Raw genomic sequence first — 26,779 nt, forward strand, 5'->3', positions numbered from 1 at the left:
TTACCAGAGTGAAATGTCATATGGGCAGTAGAAATTCAGTTTGAGCTGGAGGAATGGATGAAGAAACTCTCCCCTGGTTTGTTGGGGGGGTGGTGAACAAAGGAGGAGAGAGGTATAAGTATTGCTCACTTTGTGTTGCAAGGTGTGCAGGCTTTGAGGAGAGATCCCCCTGCACCTTACTTGGCATGCCAAATAAAGATTCTTCTTCCACTCTCGGTGTGTTATTGGGCCAGCGTTGCATACCGGGCACGAACTGCCACTGTGCCACCTTAAGAAGGAGGCAACAGGGGAAAGTGCTAACCCCAGTCCCCAGAGCAAAGCCCTGGCGGCAGCTGCCCAGGGAGACGCCGCAGCCCACGGGGACCTGGGGCCCCACGCGGCGGGTTGTTTCCCGCCCAGGAGAGACCCCCGCCCGCTTCCCCGGAGAGCGGGACTGCCCCCAGGGAAGCCGCGGGTGGCCTTGGGCTCGGACGCTGCGAAGCTGGCAGGGGCCGGATCCCCCGCGGGCTCCGGGATTGCCTGGGCTGAGCTGTGCAATGACAGGTGCGCGGGAGGGGGACGGGGCCCCTGGCTGCCGCACGGCTCCGGGAGCATTGTCCTGGCTCCCCCGCGTCCGCGCCATGCACAGACAGGCAGCTGGGCGGCAGCGCCAGGAGAAGAGCTCCCGCCGGCGGGAGGGTGCGGGGGGGGGCACTTTCCCCAACTGCAGCGTCTGGCTGGGACTGATAAGGTGACCGCGCTGCAGGGCGAAGGGACTGCGAGTGACACACACACACACACGCCGCTTCCTTCGGCTGGTGGCCGCAGGACGCCCTGCAGATCTGCCGGCGCAGGACGCCACTTGGGCGATGGGGAGAAACCTGCAGCCCCGGCGCTTCCTGCCTGCTCAGATCCGTCTGTCCCGCGGGGAGACGGGACTTGGGGACCCCGCGGCCCCTGGGCGTCTTTGAGGTGCGGGGCTGAGGGCCAGGAATGGCTTCGGAGGGGGGCCCAGAACCCGCCGCTGCAACACCTGGCAGCCCCCCCGCGGGGAGCGCAGCTGCGGAGGCAGAGGCGCGAGAGGAGGTGAGCGGGGCCGGGCCGGGCGGGGTGGGGCTGCGTGCAGGGTGTGCGGGGCCAGCGGTGCGGATGCAGCACTCGCCCCCCTGCGCCGTTGCGCCAGCACACGAGACAAGCGATCGGCCCTTGCGCTTGTGTCCGGGGCCAGGCGGGAGGGGCCGAGCTGCGGGCGCGGGCGGGTGAATGTCACCGCGAGGAAGCCAGGCGCGGCCAGGCACCGCCAGGGGCTGGCGCGGCTGGAGTCTGCCCGGCGGCTTGTCGTGCAACGGAGAGGGGAAAATAAGTCCTCGTACTTCAGCCTCGCTGGGCGACTTGCAGCCGCTTTGCTGGGGCAGAGGCCAGGCGCCCACCCTGCACTGCACGGAATAGCCTCGCATGGCCCCGGGCCAGCCCCCCATGGTGCAGGGCTACCTCCACGGCGGCGTCGCTTTGACCCTCTACTGCCGCCTGTCGGCCGAGAGGCTGCGCTTTCCCCGCCGCGTGTCCCAAGGTAGGATCGGAGCCAAGCAGCACGTCCTGAGAAGGGCTGGGAGACTCGCCTGGCCTCTGCTGGAAGGGAGGCCCCCGGAGGGCTTTGCGACTGGCTGGCGGCGCAGGTTCCTTCTTTCCTAACCATTGCCTGGTGCGGAGGTACAGACGGTCCTGAGCCAATCTCGGGGTCCTGTACAGACGTTTCATTGGATAAGCCCTGGGCCAAATTTAATGCCGACTGATAGGGAAGGACTAACGTCTGCGTGTTGAATAACAGGTATTTTGGAGCATAAGCTTTCGTAGTCTATAAGGTGCCACAGGACTTCTTGTTCTCGAAAATACAGACTAACACGGCTACCTCTCTGATACTTGCTTTTTGAATGGGACTCTACATAGTTACAATAAATTGCACCTTTAGGCACCTATCACAGATGCCAGGGTCTAAAACACCCCTAAAGATCAACCAATATCAAAAGCCATACTTGTCCTACATCCACACATTATTAGTATTATAACATAGCAGTGAAGCAAAGTAGTGTACTCCATGCAAAGTTTGAAATAGAAACATTTAAGCTCTGTGTTTAAATATTTAAGGAGGTAATAAGAAAACTTGAGGCACCTTATAGGCTAACGGATATTTTGGAGCATAAGCTTTCGTGGGCAAAGAACCGCTTCGTCAGATGCATCTGACAAAGCGGGTCTTTGCCCACGAAAGCTTATGCTCCAAAATTTAAGGAGGTAATAAAGAACCGAGTCCTGGTTATGGCAAAACTCACTGGGTTCAGTGACAATTTTGCCTAAGTAAAGACTTCTGGATTAGATTTATAAAAATTTACGCCCACCCCCCGAGATATTTTTCAACTTCCAAGCAATAATCTAATTGACTGAGTCCCTCAAGCAATTTAAAATAATTTTGCATTATTGTCATCCAAGATAATCACTGCTAATCAACTTGTGTTGACATAAAACAGATTGACCCATAACCCATTGGTTGAAGCAGAATTATATGACTCAATGATTGTAAATATAAGCACCAGAGAGCATCATTCTATGATAGAATACATTTAGGGCAAAGAGAGATTTAAGCTTTTTTCCAAACTGAGTGCAGCATTTGGTGTGCACTTCTTTGATCTTCTGGCTTTTCATAAGCTTGTCTATGAGACATACATCATGGTTGGAGGAGAGAAGGATATTTTAAAGTAGTATGAGTTCAGTTCTCAACAAATTTAAATGCTCTCCCCTCCCAAAGGAAATGCTTAAAATGAAAGTGAGGGGAAGAACATTTCCATGTTTATTCAGGATAGCTCCTGCTATCACTGCCTGGGCTCTGCACTAGATCAGAGTGCCACATTACAGTAGCTTGTAAATGTAAACAGAGCATCCTCAGCAAACCCTACATTAAGTTCAGATATATTTAAGAACCTTTTAAAGAGAATATAATATAAAAGTAACTCTTCAGCTTACGTTGAAGAAAAAGTTACTACAATTGGACAATGATGCCATCAATGATTGCAAATATTTTATCCCCATCCTCAGTCATTTTTTAACTTGTGAGGCATAGCTCACTGCTGTAAACTTCAACTAGTATCATCCTACAGTTACTGATATCACTGGAACTCTCAAATATAATGACACCCGTGTGGGAGCTCAGTAACCAGATAGTGTTGGGCAGGACTTCTCGATTTAGCCAGTCTGTGCTCCTCAACCGCAGAGGGTTTTCACTGCATTAATCCCACTGCAGAAATATCTAGACCCTTCCTGGGCACCACGGAAGATAAGAGTACTTGATCTCCGCACTAATATCATGCTTCAATAATCCCCACTCTACAATTTTGTCTGTGGTTCAATATAAACATTTCCATGTTTAATTTTACACCGTCTCCTTGTCTCATTTGTTTACTCTTCTGTAATAAGTCCTTTCCTCTCCTTTCTGCCTGCACACAAAATGTCTGTGTAATGTTCTTAAGTCCCCGCAAACCCCTTCCAAGTTCTGGTAACTCATGATCCATTATTGACACAATTATCTATTATTATAGATAATCTAATATTATCCATTATTCACACAATTTGTGTGTTCCAGTTCTTCATAAATCATGGAAGAAAATTTTAATAGTGACTAGAAAAGCTTTTAATTGAATAGGCAAAACAAAACTGGTAAATTCCCAAGCTACGAATAGATGTTTGAAAGCTGAGTCTAAACAAACTGGCTATGTCTACATTAGAAGCCTCTGTCTACAGCAGTTATTGTTGGAAGAGATGTTCCGAGAAAACTTCTGTCGACAGATCGCATCTACACATAAAAGCGGATGGATCTTTTGAATTGCACTGTCAACAAAAGGGCCCCCGGAGCATCTACATGGCTTTTTTGTTGACAGTTTCTGTTGACAAAATACATTTTGTGTGTAGATGCTCCATGAGTTTTGTTGACAAAACCCCAGTTTTGTATCACAACTCTCTAGTGTAGATGTAGCCATACAGTTTAAACCAGACATTTGAAGAACAATTTGTTTTTTTAGTTATTTACTATGACCCTAATAATGCATTATTAAAGTCGGTGGATTTTCACCATTGACTTCAATGACTGTAGAAACAAACCCTAGGTTGTAAGACCAACATTCTGCAATTTGCCTGAAAGGTATTGACAATTAAAGCAAGATCAAGAGCACTCTGCAATGTTTTAGGTGTTAGTGACACTATCAGCTGTTGCAAAAGAAACACAGCCTCAGGAACAAAGGTTTTGATAGGGAAAGCAAGGAAAAAGGATATTTCAGGTACTTCAGATCTTTCCATATCTACATGAATTCTCCAGAAATATTTTCTTTCTAATTTACCTTCTTTCTTGATGGTCTTTTTTTGTTCCAGTATCTAACCCACCCTCCTCCGTTGTTACGTTTTACCTGCTGGCGGGCCAGGTTTCCTAAACTGGTAATTACTGTGCCATCTAGACCCACATCTGGTGCAAATCAATATATTTCAATGTAGCTATGCAACTTTACACCAGTTCAGGATGTGGCCTTAAATATATTAATTTTAAAATGTAATTGGAAGTTTTGTTTTATTAAATGTCATGAATAAAAAGTAATTTATAACCTTTATTAGCTAAATAATTGCCAAAGAATCAGAAACCAGGATTCCCCCAGGTAGCTGGCATTTTAAAATATTTGTTTTTCACACCCATTCCTATAGATTTAAACAGTGCTTCTCCATTAATGTTTTTAATTTGTCCTTTGCATTGAAAACCTTTAATTAAGTGTGAGGTAATATAATCAGTTAAGCTCTCCAAATGAAAGAAAAAAGTATAAGAAGCCATGGGCAGATATTGCTGAAATTTGCAGGCACTAGGCTGTGTAACATGATCATAACATCACAGCAGATAAGAGACCTCTTAAGTCATCTCATCCATCTCCCCTTGCGCAGTGCAGGAACACAGGGAGCTTATTTCTTTTGTCATCAAAGAGTGCCATTTATGATCATGACAGCACCCTTAGTATTGCAACTCTGAAAAATACTGCTTATTTGTGAGCTTCGTGTTGTGTGACCCTTTTCTCGGAAACACACACAAAAGGCCATATGACATAGCGCATTTTCCCATTGAGGAATTATTGTAATCCCAGCTGTTTGATCTTTTGTCTTAGCCCTCTCTCTTACATAAGTCTAGGAATCTCAAATGTACTTACAATAGTCATGTGCCCACTTTCTCCCTCTCATATCGTAGTCCCTTTTTTATCACTATTTGCATGAAGTTCTGAATGCCTAATTTATGGTGTTTTCTAAACTTGAGGTTGAGTCCCTTAAATTTTCCATCACGTATATAAGTCAATGTCAACAATTCCATTTTATAGTCTTGGCAATGCTAAGGATTGGACCAACTCCCTTTATGTTTCTTCATAACTTGGATTTAGTTCTAGGATCCTCATGTTCTGCTCACAGTGTCCAGCAGGCTAGCCACTAGCCACACGTGGCTATTTGGTTAGCTGAGTGTGGCTAGTTGGCATGAGCAAGAAATATATTTTCAGAATAAAGTGGCTAGTTAACCATAGTGGCTGCTGTTTCAGAACTGACTGGACACTACAGTTCTAAATTGTTCCCTGTCTATGGCCTGAATCACAGTCAAGAGGCCCAGGAAGTTCATGGTGTTCTCAGCAAATTTTTCCTTTCAGCGGAAGGTTTATGGGCCCTGTAAACATGGAGTACAGCCCCCCTCCAACACTGTATATTTCTGAAATTTACAGGGATGGAAACCCCCTTCGTTCCCCCTTAGGGAACATTTCTTTCATGTTCCCCTCTTGTCCGCCTTCTGAGGTAACGAAATGGTCTGGCAATAACCATGTTCTCTTCTTTCTCAGCTCAGCAGAAACAATGCTGAGGGAGGCGTGATTTGGGAAGAGGGAAGATGGGTGCTGTTCCTAATCAGCTTTTCAAGAAGACATCGTGAGGGTCAGTAGGTAACAATCTTTCAGAGAGTAGCTGGCAACTCTCTTATCCTTGCCCCCTCAAAAATTCTACACATCACCATCTCCACAGGGTTCTAGAAGAAGAGCTTTTGGAGGGTTCCAGATCAGGGGTAGTGTGAAATGATGCCAAGGAAGCACCATTCCCTCCCTGGCCCCTTCAAAACCCTACTGGCAAGTCTACCAAAGTGACAACGAAGATGGCAGCGGGTGCCTAGCCAGAACATCATACCGCAACAACATTGCTCTTGTTTTGTATTCTATCCCTCTGCAAATGTGTTATAGTAACTGGTTTTGTTTTATTCATATCAACACAGCTGCAAGGTATTAGGCTGACATTTCCAAAGACCAGCCGCCTCTCCAATTCCTTTACCTGATTGCTTTGCCAGAATGTGGTCCCATTTTAGCATCTCATCCTTAGACTGCTGCCTTGATAATATACTAATTCCACATTTTCTGCCACTGAAGTGTGTTTGCCACCTGCTGGCCTCATTCCTCCAAATGCTTTTGAATCAAGACAGAAGAGAACAGATCCCTTTCCCTCCCTGCCTCAATTCTCCAAGTAAATGTAATCAAGGAGCAAACTTGCTTTATCAATATTGATAACCTCATTGTAAAAGCCATTCAAAGTGCCAACCATAGCATCAGCACAGAAAAATGGAACACCCGTCCCAACAGTTCTTGTAGTTCAAGGGAATATTTGCACTACATATCCTGTCAACCCCTACTCCATGCTTTGCCAGTGTGTCTTTTCATACCCTCACTCAGAGTTTCTGTTATTTTCTTATGTCCTGTATTTTGTCCTGCTTTGTTTTCTAATCATGTTTATATGCTCCGTGTTATGAGGTAGGCTCATGTGTTGAGGCTGGCTCTGTACTCTGTCCTCATTACCTAAAGATTATGATAGAGAAAAAGAAAAACAACCGGGACACTGCAGTTGCCAGTGTGTGAGCTTCAAGTGGCAGCTATAACTCCAGCAGCGTGTGCATTTTAACAGTAGCATGTCCTTCCATGGTCTTTTAGCAATGGGGGCTTCCTCCTGGCAGTGTATTTTTAATGCCTATGAAATTCCATCAGTTTGGATCTCCTTTAACTAATACTCTGCTTTGGATACCATTCAGATGAGAAAACACAGGAAAAAACTGGATGGAACTACATGATCAAAATTGTACCAGGCCCTGGAAACTTCATTAATGTAGTAAACAGTATTTGCTGCTTCATCTAGCTAGTTTATTTAGGACTAAAGTGCATCGTGCCCTTCTAATTCACTCTCAACAGTCTTTTAAACAATAAAATATAAAGTACAAAGTAAGGGATGGTTTACCCTGAAAACTTACATTATCTCTCAGGAGTATGGAAAAACCACATCCCCACAGAAGCATAATATAGCTAACCTAGTCCCTGGAGTGGCTCATGCAAGGTTGATGGAAGAATTAGTTACCACCCAGCAGGGAGGTGGATTACCTATAGTGATGGAGAAACCCTAAGTGTCTACACTGAAGCATTACACTATTGTTGCAGCCGTGTTGCTTTTGCACTTCAAGTGTAGACACAGGTGAAGGCTCAAAAAAACATATAAGGTAGGTCCTGGTCAAATCTGGTCAAACTTTCAGCTGGTGTAAACGGAGTAGCTACACTGACTTCAATGGATGTAGGGCATTTTAAACGAGCTGGAGACTAAGTTCATGAATTTATATATACTAAAACTGACCCAAATGGATTGTAACCACTCTGGGACAATGAACAGGAATAACTGGTACTTACTGGTTACTCAGAGGAGCAGTACATTCTCTTACTGGGACATATCCAACAATGCAGTATTAATACAGCCCTCGGGGAAAGCCAGGTTTTCTCCATCATGAATGATCTTGGATTCATATCCCTGAAGGAGAAATTAACCCTAACTAAGAGTGAAGACAATATCATGCCTTATTAACCCACCTACTTCTACCTCCACTTCAGATGGGGAAAGCTCTCCATGCCTGGAACTCCAAGAATGCTCCCTGTTTTTCTCTTTTCTTTCCTGTGCTTCATACTATGCCTAACCTCCCTCTGGCAGAGAACAGCTGGACCACTCTCTCTCTGGTGTTTACCAAGGCTGTACCTCAAGCCAGCAGAAGATTGTGCTATGAAGTGATGTAAGGTACATCCCTTCATGGGGAGCAAAGCAATGCTGCCTCTGCCAGGATCCCAGCCCATGATTACCTCTGCACAAGAAGGGACCACGTGGGGGTAAGATTGTGTTCACTTAAATAGGGAAGTCAGACACTTCCATTTTGATACCAAAGGCCCAAAGCGGCTGCCCCAAATTTTATGCACACAATCTCTGAGTAAAACTTGAACTTTCTGAGAGTTTCAAGAAAATCTGTTCATTATTTCCAAGTTATAATAAATAAAAAAATTGGTCCATAAAAAATTTGCTGAGTCTCATGATTTTTCAGAGCTTTCTAGCTTAAAATACAACCTATAGAAGATAATTTTAAACGTCCATAGAGTTCAGTGATTATTTCATTAATTAAAAGAGAAAAATGGGACTTTATATTAAAATTGTTGGTTGACATGGCCATGACATAGTGAGCCCATAGTTTATCATATTAAGCAGTAGTTTTTGGTTCATCTTGGACCAGAAGCTCTGTCAGCGTGGCCATCTGATTCTGGAGTGTCACCATCAGCTCATCTAGCCACAGTGTGGAAGTTTCCATTGCTCAGTTAATCTGAAGATCCTTGAGAAATTAATCCACTCTGTATTGTACATCAGTCAAGATTGTTCTATACACTGTATACCTTACATAAAACCACAGTGAAGGCAAGTAACAGTACACACCTTCTACACCTCCTCTTCCTCCTCTCCCAGAGACACAACAACATCCCACCACTGGAACAATCACTGTACCCCACAGATAACACACCTCACAATCTTCAGTCCAATAAAGAATGGACCAAGGCCTCCATTCACAGAATCATAGGGCTGCAAGGGACCTTAGCAGGTCATCTAGTTCAGCCCCGTGATTCAAGCAGGATCAACCCCCACTAAATCATCACAGCCAGAACCTTGTCAAGACTTAAAAACCTCTAGGGATGGAGAATCCACCACCTCTAGGCAACACATTCCAGTGCTTCACCACCCTCCTGGTGAAGTACTTTCTCCTAATATCCAACCTACTCCACTCCTTCTGTAACTTCAGACCATTGCTCCTTGTTCTGCCATCTGTCACCACTGAGAACAGTTTCTCTCCATCCTCTTTAGAGCTCCCCTTCAGGAAGTTGAAGGCTGCTATTAAATCATCCCTTAGTCTTCTCTTCTGTAAACTAAATAGGCCCAAATCCTTCAGCCTCTCCTCTTAGGTCATGTGCTCCACCCCCTTAATCATTTTTGTTGCCCTCCGCTGAACCTGCCACATCCACATTCCCCAAACATGAGAAAGTGTGATGTTCTGGAAACGTCCAGAACATATAAAGGAGTGCGAGCTGGGAGAAAGTTGTTGTTGGGTTTGAGGAAAAGAGGATTGGAAGGCTGGCTCCTTACTAGGCCGAGATAAGGTTGTGACCAACGTTCCTGCTAATCTTTTACATCCATGTGCAGATTTTTTTCCATCCCTGTGTGGAATATTTTTATGTGCACTGAGGCATCGGTGAATGTGCACCACTAACAGAAACACAGAACGTAGCTGTGGGCATTCTACTAGTAAGAGGGGTGGCATTTGAATTTCTCCTGAGCAGTTGCACAAGTGTACAGCTTTCAGGGAACACTGGTTGTGATGTGTTGTCTGTGGTGTATGGTGGTGGTTCTGGTGGTGGGTGGCTATCTGAGAGGACAGGCAGAGGAGATATACTATTGGGGCCTAAACTTTTTATTTCTTTGCTTTTGTGATTTTTGGATTAGGTGCATTATGTACAGAACGACCTAACACACACACTGATGTGATTTGGGGCACGATTATAATAATACTTCCTGGCTCATTATAGGGCACTATGTGAATCCCCAGTTCAACAGCTAGTCCTCTGAGGTCTCGATAGTTTCCAAAGCACAGGAAAGGGAAGGAACCCCTGAGTTCAGCGAGGAGGGAGTAGAAATGCATGGGAGATAGAGCAGTGGGGCTGGAGGCATCAGCCAGGGAACTGGGACTGAAGGTCTGACATTCAAGCTGGGAAGCAGCCAACTGCAGGCAAAGGAACTAGTGGTAGCTACAGCTGGTGGCCAGTCAGGGGAGCCAGCAGCTGTGTAGAGAATAAGGCCCCAGGTGCTGAACTGGGGACTGGACTTTGGCTGGTGAATGTGCAGGCCAGTGTGAGTTTGCCTCCAGGAAAGGGGAGAGCTAGAGCGATTATTCCTGGCCAGAAGAGCCCTAGTTTGACACAACTGGACTTCACCTAGGGGCTGAGCTAGGACCTGTGGAGTACCATCTCTTTTGTGCTGTAACTTAAACTAGTCATGCCTTGGTAATCTGCCTCCTATTTCCAGCAGTTTGGGCAAAGAAATCCTCTGTTACCAAAGCCACTAGTGTTCTCAGGGGTTAGAGCTGGAAAAGCCTGACGCTTGGAGTGTCTACAGCACTGGACCCTGACAATGTGGAAGCCACCACCAGCCACCAATCAACTGGTGTGTCCCCCGCAACAAACTGGCAGAAGCATTGAGATCCCAGTGATAGCCCAAAAAGAAAGGAGAAGAAACCCTTCCAGTTGGAAGGCGCTTGAATGGCTGGGAAGAAATGCAAGTACTAGGTACAGGAAGCAAACCTCTGGGGGGCTGTGTGGATGGATGGAAACGAGACAGTAGGATAAAAGTAGGCATGTCATAGGAGGGGGAGAATGACACTCTACCTCCATGCTCAAGGTGTACAATAGAGTGGATCCCACTACCCAGCTGGGATTTCAGTGCCAAAGGAAGATGGTTTGTAACAGTCTGCTGGCTCTGCCAAAAGTCCTTTGGCTTTGGGGTGTGGTTTGGAATCCCATAGCTACTGTGAGTTTATAACTGACCCCATTGCAGGGTGTGACTGGTCTCAGGCTGCCTGGCCTTCTCTTCACAGCCACCTCTCAGGATGCTCTGGCTGCCTGGCTCTGGCCCAGCAGCTGTCTTTATACTGGCTTGCTGGGCCCTGATTGGCTGCCTCTCACACTGACACTCTAGGGAGCTTGGAGGACTTCTCTATTGCTCTTTCCTGGGTTGGGGTGTGACAAGAACCCAAGTCCCCAGCAGGAAATTTCATGGCCTAGTCCGCCCCATCACAGTTATTTATGAAGCATATTATAGCCACCTCCTAGGATTCTGCTTTGCCTTTTAAATCACCTCAGAAATGTGAATTTTCAATGTCCCTTTGAGGCAGGGGTTGTGATTCCTATTTTATGGATAGGTACATTCAGTCACAGCAAAATTAACTGAGGACCCAATGAGGCAGTGGTAACAAAACCCAAGACTTCTGGCTCCGGGCCAAGAGGATACGCGGGATAAAATTAAATTGATAAGTGGGTGTGCCTTTACTGAAGTTGTCTCAATGCTACACTGTTAGAATCTTTAGAAGAACGTGTGTGTGTGTGTGTGTGTGTGTGTGTGTGTGTGTGTTCTTCCTTTGGGAGGCAATATTTATCTCTAATTCTCTTTTCTCTCAGAGAAGTGTTGACTGCTGAACTCCTATCTGGCATTAACAGGGGCACCGTTAGAATTACCACACTGGCAGGGGTCTTTTTGCTACATTTGACAAGATGTGGATGCAAGGAAACCTGTTCCCTAAACCCCATATGTCTGTGGCAGCACTGCTGAGGCTAATGCTTGCCAGACACTATTGTGAGTAATGCTGGCCAGACACTACTGTGAGGACCATGCACTGTGACGCCTGACCTTTGTTGACGCTTCAGTGATAGACATTCCCTTACAATAGCATTAGCTGCTACTGGCAGGTTATTACAGTGAGGAAGCTGATATGAGGATTAACAAGGGAGATGCCTGTGGAGTCTAACCATAGAATCATCACATAAAATAAAAATTGAAAACTGTCTAGTGAAAAAGAACGAAGGAGGAAATAATTGCAGAGCTACAAAGAAGAACTATATGAAGAGAAAACAATTATTTTTACAGGGCTGGACCCAAAGCTCACTGAAGTCAATGCACATAGTAACATTGATGTCAGTGGGGCCTGGACCATTCCCATACAATACTACTTTTGAGTATTTCACAGAGCTTTATATTCACAAGTTAAATCTCACGTGATCCCTTTGAGCTAGAAAGGGATTATTATTATTATTCTCCCCACTTAGAAGCATGTAAGTAATTTGAGACAAGAAAGCTCAAATGACTGGTCTAAGAAGAGTGAATTTTTGGAAAGAACAGACACAGAGCCTTGCAGTGCATTTTCGATATCGCTGTGAAGCCCAACAGTGACAAGCTAGAGTGACAATCTTGAACAAATATTTATGATGACACTGACAAGTAAAGAGATCATGCAGCCAGCCCCATTTTAGTGGGACAGTCCTCATTTTAAATACAACCTGTTGGTGTCTCGGGAATGTCTTTCAGGACAGCTCACATTTCCTGGCTTTTCATTTAATCAATCAAATCTTTTTAAATGCAAAATCTTTGTTCCAGACACACCGCTATAGAAAGAAAAACTTGCTTTGTGTTCATCAGAGATAACCAACAGCACTGTGGAATAAAAGTTCAGTCTGATAAACAGAATTTGGACTGAAAATTTAAATGGGTAGTTATTCTCAAAGCTACTCTTTTATTAAAGTAGACACAATATTCAGCGTTGCATGATGAACTCATTCAGAACTGGAAAAGTCCTCCTCGCTTAGAAAAATATATATTGTGTTGTTGCTAAGTCAGAATGCAACAACTTCAGCATTGCAGGTTTTAAAGGTGGCACTTTTGTGTGTGGAAGGCTGACAGACCCAGGTCATCAGCAGGAGGGAATGAACCTGCAACCTTAGGGGCTAAAGCCACGTGCTCTATCACATAGTGTAAAAACCAGTAGGCATTCAACAAGGCGGAGACTTCATTTTTCCTTGGTCAGTGGTCTTAGTGCCTCTGGGTTACATGTGCATTAATGTTTGGTGACTGCACTGAAAGTTGCCATAAATGTGGGATTTTTATAAAATTCTGAAAATCAGGGTCCTCTCATGTATCAGTGTCCCCTCAGTTTAGAGAGCTACCTAAATTTGTTCCCTGCACTTCTGTAGAATGTGAATGTCTCAAACTTGTAAATGGATTTTGGACCAAATTCTTCTCTCTGTGCCAGTGGTGTTGAAGTTGGTGGCATTCCCACCTGGTCTTAACATGTTACATACACTGGCTCAGATGCAAATTTACTTATTTCCTGGGGCTTCCTTTACTTCTAACTTGCAGAACAAACAAATATTCTTCAAGAGCTTGCATGTGAAAGTGACTGCTTTCAGCATTAGAGATTCCTCCTGTCCCTGCCTCTAGTTCTTCTTCAGAGGGAGGCTCAAATGTTTTTATAAACTAGGCTGAAGCCAATAGGACCCATCTGGAATGGATTTTATTTTTCTATTACATTTTTCATCTGAGGAAGTGGGTCTTACCTACAAAAGCTCGTGTCCTAATAAATGTGTTTGTCTGGAAGGTGCTATAGGACTGCTTGTTATTCAGTAGAACAGTGTTTTGTGTTTATGCAACCTCCTGAAGCTTGCTACCCAGACCAGTCAGCACAAGAGCTCTGCCTCTCTCTGCTATAAGCTGACATCCCGCTACAGGCCATAACTGAGGGGAGAATTTGCCTCCCTTCATTTTGCATGGCCTTCTTTCTCTAAACAAGCAATCTGATAACTTGATTTAATGAGAGGAAAACGGAAACTGCTGAGAGTTAAAACAAAAACAGATTCAGGTACACAAGAAGCCGAAGGGAGATTTATGGATTAACTCTTCTGCAGAAATTAATACTGCTATGTTAGTGCCACTACAAAGGCACAGAGCATGCCATAATTTTATTAAGATCAAAGTAAAGAACATTTCTGAGCAGCATGTGACACCACAGCTTTTAAAAGGAGAGATACTGCACAAAGATTTCACCTTGATTGGAATTCCACCCCAGAACCATGCATTTGTTACATACACCCAACAGCAAACAAGCACTGCAGGGAAATCGGCTAAATAACTCTTCCCATTAAATTCTCCCCTTATTCTCCTCTCTATATACAGTACTTGGGCAGCCATGTTTTCAGCACTTTCTGTTGGCTGAAGATTATGATATACAGGTCTACACCAGGAAATGTATGGGTGTGTGGGCCCAGCTTCCTAATTTAGGGGTGGTGGGAGCTAGAATTTGGGTTTAGACTCTTCTCTAGAGACACCCAGTTAGACCTGATGTAAGGGTTCAGCTGGAACTAAATTGCACAGTGCGTTGATTTTGAATGGTTCACAGTCAGTGAACTTTCTTCTCTAGACAGCCCCTCCCCACCTCCATGGAGTTAGTCCACAGTTCCACCAGCTGCAAAATGGTTGCCAAAAATGGGTTGTAATGCAGCTGTCATTAGTAGCTTTATAGTGGGTCTTCTGTCTCTATTTGCCAAAGCTCACCTCAAGCAAGCTATGAATATTTCTCTGAAGTGGAGGATACTTTGGAATATTTCAGCACCCTACTGTATGTACAGCATCCTTGTTCTGGACAGTACCATTTTATTGCCACACAGGGGCTATGTCCACACTAGAGCATTTTGTCGACAAAACCTGTGGCGCATCCACATTCCCAAGGCACTTTTGTCAACAGTGTTCTACTGCTTCCCCATGGGGAAGAACACCTCTGTCAACAGAGCTCTGTCGACAGAAAGGCAGTCTGGATATTCTGGGGGGCCTCCTGTCAACAAACAGAGCTTCCGGGACACTGGGAAGCCCTGTCTGCTGTGCTTCAGGTTGTCCATTTTGTCAAGAGTGTGCCCCGGCAGCCTGGCTGCTCTCTGTTGACAGAGCAGATTGCTCTTTCGGTCCGCTTTGCAGTCTGACCACAATCTATCAACAGAAGTTCTGTCGCAAGATATCTTCTGACAGTAACTTCTGTGGACAGATCGCTCTAGTTTAGTTTAGTTCCAACAGGTAGCTTTGCACAACATTTTTCTTCATAGATGAAGCATTTCCATAGCTTTCTCTAGATGAAGCATTTCCACAGCTCTATCTAGACCAAGGAGAAAAGAGTCACAGAATTATAGCAAAAATCCATCTGTACCCAGCCATTGCACCATCCTGCTCTAGAGCATAATGTTTGGTAATCCAATATTCTCTCCTTTTTTCATGGCCCTCATTCTCTGGGCCACATTAGTCCCGGGTTTTCATCCCCTACAGTCAGTAGACTTATACCTGGGATTAATTTAGCCAATCATATTTTCTTGGTTTGCTGGCTCCCTGCTAATTGTGTTTCTTTTTCTTTGATTTCCTCCATCTCTTTCTTCATTCTTTTACTTAGTTGACCCATCTATGGTATATAAAAAAAGCCTCATCCATGTACACAGTAACACTGAATCATCACCCACATGAGTAATCCTTAGCCTTGCTGAGTTATTGAGTGGTTTTACTGTTAAATTGCGTCATGACCTGACTGCATTAGGCTCAAGCAGGTACGTGGTCATGCAATCAATCCATCGCGACGCAAGGCTGTGATGCAAACATTGCAGTGGAATGCAGAAGTATCACAGCATGATTGTTGTGAGGGGCTCTGATCCCATTTGCCATCATCACTCCCCGTGTCTTATGTCTCTTAAGATGGAATTTGGAGGAAAGAGTTTCTTTTTCCTCTTTCTCTCAAAGCTATTATTCAGCAAATCTCCCCCAGGAGCCAAAACAACTTGTGGTACCTGAAAGGGCCATATGCTGCATTAGAGCTACACATTGGGGCTCACTGGCAGAGTGCAAGTAACTTAAATTTCTTACTAGTACTGTGGTATCACAACCCTCTGCTCTGGAGTGGGGAGGGGGCTTGGTGCAGGGTTTTGTGGGATCTGCCAATGACAGGACCTGTAAGAAATTTAGGTGTGGAGTAGAAGGTGGGGAGGGGCTTTGAAAAGGGAGTTGGTGAGCATGTGTGTGTTGGGGGGTGTGCTGGAATGAGAGGCTGGGGCTGTGGGGAGCTCAGGGGAGGGGGCTGGGGGTAGGTCTGTGTACAGTGGAGTGCAGGGTGTGGGGGATCAGCCAATCCTTGTTGGTGACACTGGCCTGCGCTGCGCCTGTTTCTGGCCAAAAGGCAGATGTGGGGCAGTGTCCATCGGCATGGGAAAGGAAGTATAGTGTGGGGGAGGTGAGGGTTCTGGCTGCTGGCCCCAGGCTGCTTTGAGTCTGCTGCCAGCCCATTACTCTAACCTGCTGTGTGCCTGGGGACTTTGTCTGCAAGCTCAACTCTGTGCAGGGGGGGAAGGAGAAAGGAGAGAGGGAAAGAGGCTGCCTTAGAGCCCCATTGCCCAGGAGGCCACTTTCTTACCAGTGCACTGCACTGGGGCACCCCGCTTACTTCCACCTTTGCTCAATGGGCTATATCATGTGTTGGTGGAGTAATCTTCATTGTCATCCTCCAATTAATTCTTACCTGGGACTCATCTCTGTGCTATAGTCCATTCTCTACCTCTCTAGGTTAGTTGCTCTCCCTTCTTGCACTGTCCTCACTATTTCTCTGCCTTTGTTCCATCTGCATTCTTCCCACGTCTGGGTTATCGGTTCTCCCTCCCTCTCTCACCCACTTCTCTCTCTCTCTCCCTCCTTTCTTTTCTGCTTCCCTGTCATGTTTGCACTTTCCATTCAGGCCACGTCTGGGTTACCTTCTCTTTTTAACTCAATATTTCATTTTAGAAATCATAGCAGTTTGCTTCAGCAAAATTAGGGCCTTGAGGTCTGCCATCAAGGGCAAGTGTGATTTTCAAAGGGGACAGAGGTTTATTTTAGAAATGCTTTTGGAATGATGTTTTTTTATTAAGTGTGAATTTTAATAACATTGAACACGAGGAACTAACAGTTCTGGCTAGGAGTCAGGTACAGCACAGTCAGCACTGGGTCACAAACTATCTATGAGAAAGAAATGTAATGAATCATTGTATTCACTTGCAACATATTTTCTGCAAATAGGCCCACGGCAAGAGTTTTCAAGATTTAAGATGCAGAAAATGTGAATGGGTAGTGAAAAGGAATTTTTTAACTAGAGAGAAAAAGAAATAAACATAGGCCATTTTTTCATGTTAGGATAACATTTTTCATTAAATTAAAAATCCTAGAATTCAAAACAGTTTTGTCATTTTCCTTTCAATTTTGCAAAAAAATGTGTCCCCAGATTTCAGAGTATGAATGGTGATTCCAAGTCAAATTTTTTTGGGAGTCAGAGTTACACCTGGAGTATATATGGCTTATAGCGGAAGCTGCTTGAAACCTTAGCTGTCCTACTCCGTAAGCTGTACTAAGGTATCTAGGAAAAGATATAGCAAGAGGGATTGCTTGTGGCTTCCTACACCACCAAAATGCAGGTACTTCTGGAGTAGAACACTCCTCCTGTTTAACAACACATAGCAAAATTAAATAACTGTTTAGAACAGAAATTAAATAGTAAGTAAAATAAGCAGAACTTCTGTGAGACTGTTACTATGCCAAATAAATATTACCCCAGAGCATTGATGGTGAAACTGGTGTGGGCTCCTTAATGACTACCTAGAGCTCATGGTCTTGGTTTTACAACCTAGACATTTAGTTTTATGAACGCATCTGCCCTGTATAAATTGATGGCTAAATTACTATTTAAGTTACTGGGGTTCTGCAAGGATTCAGCACTACCCAACATTCTCATCAATATTATGGAATTAAATGTAAAATCACTGCTCATAACATCTGAGGATGTCACAAAGATTGGGAGAGTGGCAAATAATGAGGAGGACAGGACAGTCATTTAGAGTGATCTGATTGCTTGATTAGCTGGGCAACTGCCATCAAATGTGTTTTAATACAGTCAATGTCATTCCTCTAGGAACAAGAAATGAAGGCGAGGCATACAGACTGGGGGACTGTTGTGTTTCTGAAAAGGTCTGGTGTCCTTGTTTCTAAGAGCAATGTTGAGATAATGGAGAGAGGACAGAGGAGACCCACAAGAATGATCCAAGAGCTGGATAAAATGCCTTACAGAGAGAAACTTAAAGAGCTCAATTTGTGTAGTTTATGAAAAAGAAGATGGAAAGGACATTTGATTATAGTGGGTAAGTCCCTTCATGGGGAGACCAAGCGAGGTACTATAGGGCTCTTTAATCTAGGCCTATGTCTACACTAGAGAGTTTTGTTGACAAAACCGCGGTTTTGTTGACAAAACTAGCAAACCGTCCACACACAAAATGCGCTTTGTAGACAATATGTCGACAAAACCCGGCACTTCCGTCGACAGCCTTCTGCCTTTCCGCCATAAGGCAGAATGTTTTTGTCAACAGATTCTGTTGACAAAAACCAGGTGTGGAAGCTCGGGGGGGAAGGGGATGGGGCTTTTGTTGACAGAATGGTCTTCCATGGCGCCAGGAGTTCCTTACCTGAAAGAGGACGGCTCTGATGGGGGACTTCCCCATGCCAAACTGGTTGCCCACTGAGTGGTAGCTGTTGGGAGTGGCAAGTTTCCTCAGGGTGATGGCAACCCACTTCTCCAAGGGGTGGGAGGCTGCATCTGCAGAGGGCAGGGGCGAGCCGGGTGCAGAGCTTCCGGAAGTCTCCTTCCCCATGTGGAAGTTCTGGAACCACCGCTGGTTGTCACACTGATCCATGACCAGCCGGTCCACTACCAGTCAGAACTGGTGGTGTACCTCCTGACCTGCCTGGTCACCCGGCGGGCATGAGCACTGATGGGGCACTGGGGGGGCTGAGGTCATACTCCTCAGTCCCATTGTTGGGTGCATGCCTCCAGGAAAGGTGACGGACAGCCGTCAGCAGCACGAGCAGCAGCTCAAGCAGCAGGGAGTGGTCCAGGGCAAGCCGGGGGCTGCTGTGGCACTATGGCTGACTGGAAAGCAGAAACTCTCTCTCAGAAAGCATGGGAGCCCTGCACTAGCTATGCTGTCCCTCAGTGAGGTAGGCAAGCCTCAGCATGAGCAGGGAACATGGTGGGGGTAGTCCCTTTAAGGGTGCACCTAGCTTGGTCTCCCGTAAGGGTTTGCTGGCCATGAGACCCTGTCTGCCAGGGTTCCGGGGCCTGTTCTGTCGAGAAAGCAGCTGGGAGGTCTGCAGCTTTCTGTTGACAGAGCTGATCACTTTTACGATCCGCTTTTGTGTGTGGACACGATCTGTCAACAGAAGTTTTGTTGGAAGATCTCTTCCAACAGTAACTTCTGTTGACAGATCACTCTAGTGTAGACATAGCTTAGAAGGAAGAACGTGTAATAAGTAATAGTGGCAGAAAGATGAAGCCAAACATATGTCAGTTAGAAATTAGGCATGATTTTTAAGTGAGGATGATTAACTAATGGAAAAAATTACAAAAAGAGGAGGACTTGCCATCACTTGTTTTCTATGAATAAAGACTGGATGTTGTTTTGGAAGTTACAATTGGGCTCAGTACAGGGATAACTGGATGAAATTTCATGGCCTGTGAAATATATCAGACTAGCCTTAGACTCTATAAATCCACTTCGGCTACGTCTACACTAGGACTCTACATCGAAGTAGCCTATTTCAAAATAACAACATTGAAATAAGCTACTTGGACACATATTGTCCACACATCCTGGGGCTGGTGCCATTGATGTTCAACATCGAAGTAGCGACAGGGAACATCAAAAGGAGCCACCCCGGAAGGAAACGCGGAGTGTCCACACACACAAGCACTCCCCGACGAAATAAGGGGCCGGGAAAGCCTGTGGACGGAGTCACAGGCTGGACTAGCCCTTCTGGGGTGACAGCAAGCCGTTCCTTTAAAGGGCCCCTCCCAGACACACCCAGCCTGCACAGCACGAGGTCTGCAGAGCGCTAGCCACACTCTTGCAGTCCAACGCACAGCAGATATGGGCACCCAGCAGCAGCAGCAGCAGCACCTGGAAGCCTTCACCTAGGGAGCAAGTGCCCTGCTAGGTGCTGTACAGGAGGCCACCCAGCAGCTCCTGGAAGGGGGGCCCTCCCTGGGGGCATACGGGGATGCCCCTGACCACCGGGCTCCCCTGTTCCTCCCCCGCTGGGTGCTCTGCTGCCTCTGGAGCTACCCCACCAGCTCCGAGTGGTGGGAGCAGCAGGTTATGGGGGAGTGGGACGATGGCATGTGGCTGCAGAACTTCCGCAATTGTATATTGGTTCCAGTTTTTGTTGTGCACATAAGACAGTTTACCAGTATTCAAAAATCCACAGTTTTATTTTCCACAGAACCTGAGACGTGTGCTGAGACGTGTTGGGGGGATGGTGTGCAGGTGATGGGGGCGGTGTGCGGGAGGATGCTTAGCAGGCCCAAAGCATTTCATTTTGGGCACCCAGAAAGAGAGGAACTCAAAATCAGTGAAAGCTTTTGAAAAGATTGTCCTAAGTTTCTACTTCTTTCTCCCGAGATCGATGATTCTGACCGCTCAACTAATAAATTTTGCCCAGCTATTACTCAGCTCCATTAAAAATATTTACTTCTCACAGGACTACTAGGAAGAAGAGTTACTGACATACCTCCTCAATGGAATAAACATTTCTCCTGAACCTCTAATTTCCATCTGACCTCTGGATGGTATCATTTAAACTTTTGGAATCCGTGACCATGCTGGAGACATTTCTGCTGAAGCCATTCAGAATGAGCGTAACAATACATACTTTCACAGGTTCCTAACTACTTGCTCAAAGATATTAGAAGTCAGGAAGAGAAACCAGGAGCCCTGGTACTCAGTTCCTTGCTCCAGCCAACAGAGTTCATTCCATCCCTGATAGGCAAATGGGAGAATATGCCAACTTATATACCCAGCTTCTTCTCTTTCCTCATTCTTCATTGGTATGAAGATGTAAAAGCCAAAGTCTGATCCTCAGCTTGTTACAATACAAAATATATTTTTTTAATTATGAAGTTGCAGGAGCAACTAAGTTTCTGTGGCAGAAGCAAAAGCACTAAATGCTGTAGCTGCAGTTGAACAAGGAACATGAAGCACTGGGTGTGCCTGATAAGCCAAAAAGCATTCCAGAGTGGCTCTTTATTTTGGGCGCCTGCTACTCCACAGTGTCTGTGAAGCCAAGTGCACAGCAAGTCTGGGCTTTGATTTGTTTATGATTTGGAAATGAAATTCTCTAGGCATGTCCTGAGGGGGAAAATTAAACTAACTGCAGATTCACACACTGGCCTCATCTCTGATAATTTTGTCAAGTGCCAACCTGCAAACACCTGTTTGTTACAGGTACCAGAAATTCTAGTTCTTAATCTGCAGATTGTGACTATCCAGACTATTTTCTAATAACCATAGGAATGAATTAAATAACATCTATCACATACAGCAGTGATCTAAAGGCTTCACAGCATCAGATAGTAAAGAAGCCAGGACAGTATATGATGCTCATAGATTGTAGTTTACTGTATAATGAATTTATATGAAAGAAGGGTGTGTTTCTTTATTACCTTTGAGAGTGGGTGATACATTATTACTATTATTGTTATTTTTATTCTTGATTGTATCTGACATCTTTCATACAAATTCTGAGCCAAGATGCTTTGCAGAGTTGGATAGCAGAATGACAACATTAAATAATTATAATGTCAAAGGAAGAGAGAAATGAAGGTGTGTGAGCAAGGGAGAATATATTTGGGATTTGAGATCAAATGAACAGCTGAGGAGATAGACTGATACAAGGGTGTTGCAAAGGAGATAATTGGTACAGGAATAGACTAGAAAGAATAAGATGGTGAACAAAAGGGGAGAAATAATGACAAGGGTCCCTGAACAGTTCTGTGGAAGATTTTGAACACAAAGACCATTTTGAACTGGATTCTGAAATGAATGGGGAGTCAGGAGAGCCGTCTGACGCTGAGAGCAGTACACCTGTGTTTCTTCATGTCTGTGAGAAGGTTAGGGCTCGGGGAAGAAGGAAGCAGCATTCTATACCTGCTGGAGTCTGGAGCATGTGTCTGCCCTAGAGAACAGAGCAGCAAATAGTCAAGGCAAGAAATGGAAGCGTGAGTGGGGATTACAGCTGAACTGCTGGGCAGGCATCAACATTCAAATACAAGGGCACAGAGACAGTGACAGGTTGTAAGAAATGGGCAAAATGAAGATTAAGTTTACCAAACAGCATTAACATCTGCCTTTTTTGATGAGTCTCATATTTCCAGTATCACTGGGAACATATTAGACCGTCAGGTATATGAACCCTCCTTAGACATTCCTAGTTCACTGCAGCATTATGTTCAGGCCCAGCCTTGGGACTGGGAATGGTGTTGGGACACTAGTGAGAAGGGCTGAGATATTTTCAAAGATGTACAGGAGAGTTAGCTACATATCTTCCATGATAATAGATGGCTCAAGCCCCTCACAGCTTTGAAAATCTCTTCCAGAATCCACATGTAACCAGTGTGGTTATGGGTGACCAGTCAGATTAGATGTTAATAAATGCTTGGCTGCATGTGTGTTTCTTCTGTGTACCATCCCAGCCTTGGGCAGACAGCTGGCACAGCAGACCTCAAGCAAGCCACTCAATAACCACAAGATCAGGAAAGGGATGAAGGCACCCAGCCAGGTTTATTGTCAGCAAAGCATGATACTAGCATCCCGCAGACTCCGCTGTACCACTAGTACGTGCATGCCCATAACAATGAACCAACTCAGTAACTGACGACGCTTTCCATTCCTCCCTAGGCCAAGGAAAGACACTCCCTCTGAAATACATTTTATATCTCAATTCAAACATAGGTATTGCCCCTTGACATGGCTAGCTATTACCCATTACGTTGTACATACTGGTTCATTAAAACATCTTTATTACATTCTGTTATCCTGACCATATATTTTAAAACAGGTCAGTGTGCTTCTGTTATCCTTGAACAATGTTTTTGTGCCATTCTTAGTATTAAATGAGCATATGCTCTAATAGATAAGCAAGCTAAGATAAGCAAGATAACAAGGAAACAGTGTTAACTGGGACTATGTTGAGTGAGGAGTTACTGTATTTCTACAATATCAGCCCGATTCTTGCCAGATCCTGTAAACAAGTCCTGCCTCATCACCAGGCCTTTGATGTAAAGACCTATGTCTCAGGCTCTCTTCCTGCTGTAACTGGCTCATTTTAAATGAAAAGTTCCTGTGTGAGCAGCTGAGTGTGAATTTGAAGTTCCACAACTGCCTTCTCCTGCAGGAGCATCCAGCTGTTACTTCAGCCTAAACCTAGAAATTGGTTTACAGAAGTTTACAGTCTGCTCACAAAGACGAGGGCTCAAAACTTACTTAGAAAAGTCATCGGAGATTCTTCACGAAGTTCCCTACCTAACTCCTCCTACACTTCAGGAGAGCCGGTGGCCAAGAACTTTGCTGGACCCAAAAGCTGGGCTATGGGATTAGGGTTTACAGGCAGGTGACAGAGAGCCTGAATCACACACAGCAAGGCATCAACCAAATCCCCCCAGCTCCCAGCCTCATACGCCATCTTGCACTGCTCAAGACTCTTTACTGAGCAATGCAAGTTTATTAATTGATTCGCCACTTCATCAATGGGAAGTGGCTATACACCAGCCTTTGTAAACTTGAGCAGATTTACCATCCGCTTCAAGCAAATTCACTTGTAAAGATAACTGGAAAGCACCTTTATTGTTTACAAAAGACGAGTTTTGCATACAACCTCCCAATGGTCCCTGCTCATTTGTTAACCTTTGCTATTTGAAACACACATTCCTGATGTGTGTCAGAGATAGCAATAAATCTTCTTTATGGAATAAAAACCTTTATTTTTACACAGTTGGTGGAATAATGACCAGCTGCCATTAGCCCTCTGTAACACCAGCAACTCCAAAAGCTTTAGAAGTATTCAAGAGCATAAACATATGCAACAGTGATATGATGTATAAGACACCCTGCATACACACTGTTGTTTCCCCTGCCTCCATCCCCATTCTCCTTTCCCCTTCTTCCACTTTTGTCACACACTTAGGGATGGGGCACGGGTGTGGAGGTATCCATGGGGGCAGCTTCAGCACTGAGGACTGCCTGGGGCACATTTGCCCTGCCCTGCCATTCATAGGGCCTTACTGCAGGCCCACCCAGCCATGGAATCATCCAGGCTGTTTCTGCAAAGCAGGCCAGGATGCCATGGAGAGGGTACAGTCTGTGGCTCCTGCACTTCTGCAGCCATTCAAGACATCCGCTGTTCAAAGAGTTCTCACTGTTGCATTCTACTGTCCTCCCTTCCCTGCCTTTCTTGTTCTAGGAACCGTGAAGCAAGTGCCTGCTCCCACATTACTACCCTGTCCTCAAACTACGTATCCTTCCTGCTTGCATTTTAGCTGGTCTTCCCTTTTGTAATAGGACAAGACACAGGCTGGTTCTACACGTTCCCCTTCCTTTCGAAAGGGGCATGTTAATGAGCAGCTTTGAAATATGCTAATGAGGCACTGCAATGAATATGCAGCACCTCATTAGCATAATGGCAGCTGTGGCAATTCGAAAGTGCAGCTTTTCGAATTGCGCACCGCCTGTTGAGACGGGACCTTCTGAAAGGACTCCCCCCCAAGTTTTCAAAAGCCCTTCTTCCAATCTGGTGATTGGAAGAAGGGCTTTTGAAAACTGGTGGGGTCCTTTTGGAAGGTCCCGTCTCCACGGGCGGCACGCGATTCGAAAAGCCGCACTTTCGAATTGCCGTGGTCACCATTATGCTAATGAGGTGCTGCGTATTCATTGCAGCACCTCATTAGCTTATTTCAAACATGCTCATTAACATGCTCCTTTCGAAAGGAAGGGGAACATGTAGACCCAGCCAGCGGGTGTGTCTACACTTGCATTCCTCTTTCAAAAGGGGCATGCAAATGAGGTCACTCAAAAATGCAAATGAGGCGTAAATTTGCATGTTTGATGCCTCATTTGCATATTCCAATTTTGAAAGAGCGTCTTTCGAAAGAAGAAAGCCAGTGTAGATGCTGCTCTTTCTAAAGTAAACCCCATCTTCAAAAGAATCCGTCTTCCCTTTATTTAATGGAATTCTGTGGAGTGCCTGTGTTGTGAAGCATCCTTCTGCCAATGCACTGAACTTCAACAAGGAATTTCTTTATTTAATGGGAAGAAGGATTCTTTCGAAGATGGGGTTTACTTTCGAAAGAACAGCATCTACCCTGGCTTTCTTCTTTCAAAAGAAGCTCTTTCGAAATTAGAATATGCAAACGAGGCATCAAACACGCAAATTTTATACATCATTTGTATTTTCGATTTACCTCATTTGCATACCTCTTTCGAAAGAGGAATGCAAGTGTAGACACACCCAGAGGGTTATTGTCCTAAGTAGCCCAGCACAGGAGCCCAGCAAAAATCATTCTGGAATTTCAAGGACAGAAGAAATTCCTTATTGAAGGTCAGTGCATTGGCAGAAGGATGCTTCACAACACAGGCACTCCATAGACCAGGGGTGGGGAACCTTTTATGCGTCAGGGGCCACTGACCCACAGAAAAACCAATTGGGGCCACATAAAAGTGAGAAGAAGAAGAAGAAAGACAAAATCTCCACTGATGTGGCCCCTGACTGAGACACCTCACTCCCTTCTCACTCCAGTAATACAGGTAGCAGGGGAAAAGAAATGGGGTCTGAGGTTCAGAGCTTCCCCCAGGCCAAATTAACTTTTCTTGGGGCCTGGGGTGGAACCAAAATGGGGGCTCAGGGTTCAGTGTGGGGAAGGGGGCTGCCAGGGAGCAGGTGTTTAGGGTCTGGATGGGAGGGAGGGTGCAGCAGTGGGGTGGGTGGGTGTTTGGAGGTCTGGGTGGATGGCAGGGTACAGGAACTGGCTAAGGGTGGGTGAGCTGGGTTGGAAGGAGGCTGCAGGAGCGAGCTGGTGATGAGGGGTTTGGGGCAGAAGGGAGGGGGAAGGAGCAGGCTAGAGTGGGGGTCTAGGTGAGTGGGAGGGTACAGGAACAGGCTGAGGGTGGGTGTCTGTGTGGGAGGGAGGGAGCAGGAGGAGGGTGGGCATGTGGGAGTCTGGGAGGAAAGAAAGGTGGGTGCAGGAAAAGGCTGGGGTGGGGGCTGTGCAGCAGCAGGCTGGAGATTGTGAATTCTGGGTGATGAGGGGCACTTACCTCAGTGTGCCGCACCCCTCCCCCAGCTAGGTTATGGCAGCACAGAGAAATGCTCCCTGGAGAGGCTTTTCTCTCACTGCTCCCAAGCACTGCCCCTGCTGCTCTGATTGGCCAGAATTCACCGGGAGGAGGGGGGTGGTGCCTGGGACAGGTGGGGACAAAAGCCTCTCGGGGCAGCCGTTCACTCCCGCTCCCCCAGCCAAGAGACAGGGAGAAGCAGCAGCAGCAGGGGTAGAGCTGCTGTGTCTTGCTCCCACCAGGCAGAGCCCCTGGGCTGGATCTGGCCCTGGCTCGCCTGACTCCAACCTGTGAGGCTCAGGGCTCCACAGCTCCCACCTGCCTTGGGCCAACGTTGGGGAAGGGAGCCCCGAGCCTCAGGGGCCACATCCAGGCAATCCATGATCTGGATCTGGACAGTGGGAGGGGGTTCGACATCCCTGCCATAGACGCTGCCAGGTTAATCGTACTGAAAGAAGTGCTGGGAGAAGGGAAGTTTAAAACTCCCGTTGCCCCCCCGCCCACCCATGCCCCCCTAAATAAAACCCTGGGTTTGTGGATAGGTGCCACGCCGTGCTACGTAAGCCTTCTCCATCATTTCAGGCATTGCCCATTTTGGAGGTTATTATAGT

The 26,779-nt window shown here is 45.8% G+C and overlaps 1 protein-coding gene across 1 annotated transcript in view; it reads left to right on the top strand.

Moving 5' to 3' along the window:
- Window positions 1-972: 972 nt before the first annotated feature.
- Window positions 973-26,779, top strand: part of LOC142014688 (transmembrane protein 151B-like) — a 32,170-nt gene continuing 6,363 nt past the window's right edge. The window contains exon 1 of the mRNA XM_074997659.1: window positions 973-1,065. Coding sequence (XP_074853760.1) covers window positions 973-1,065 — 93 coding nt within the window. The remainder of the gene's footprint in view (window positions 1,066-26,779) is intronic.

The sequence above is a fragment of the Carettochelys insculpta genome, chromosome 6 (assembly GCF_033958435.1).
Source record: "Carettochelys insculpta isolate YL-2023 chromosome 6, ASM3395843v1, whole genome shotgun sequence".
Classification (NCBI taxonomy): domain Eukaryota; kingdom Metazoa; phylum Chordata; order Testudines; family Carettochelyidae; genus Carettochelys; species Carettochelys insculpta.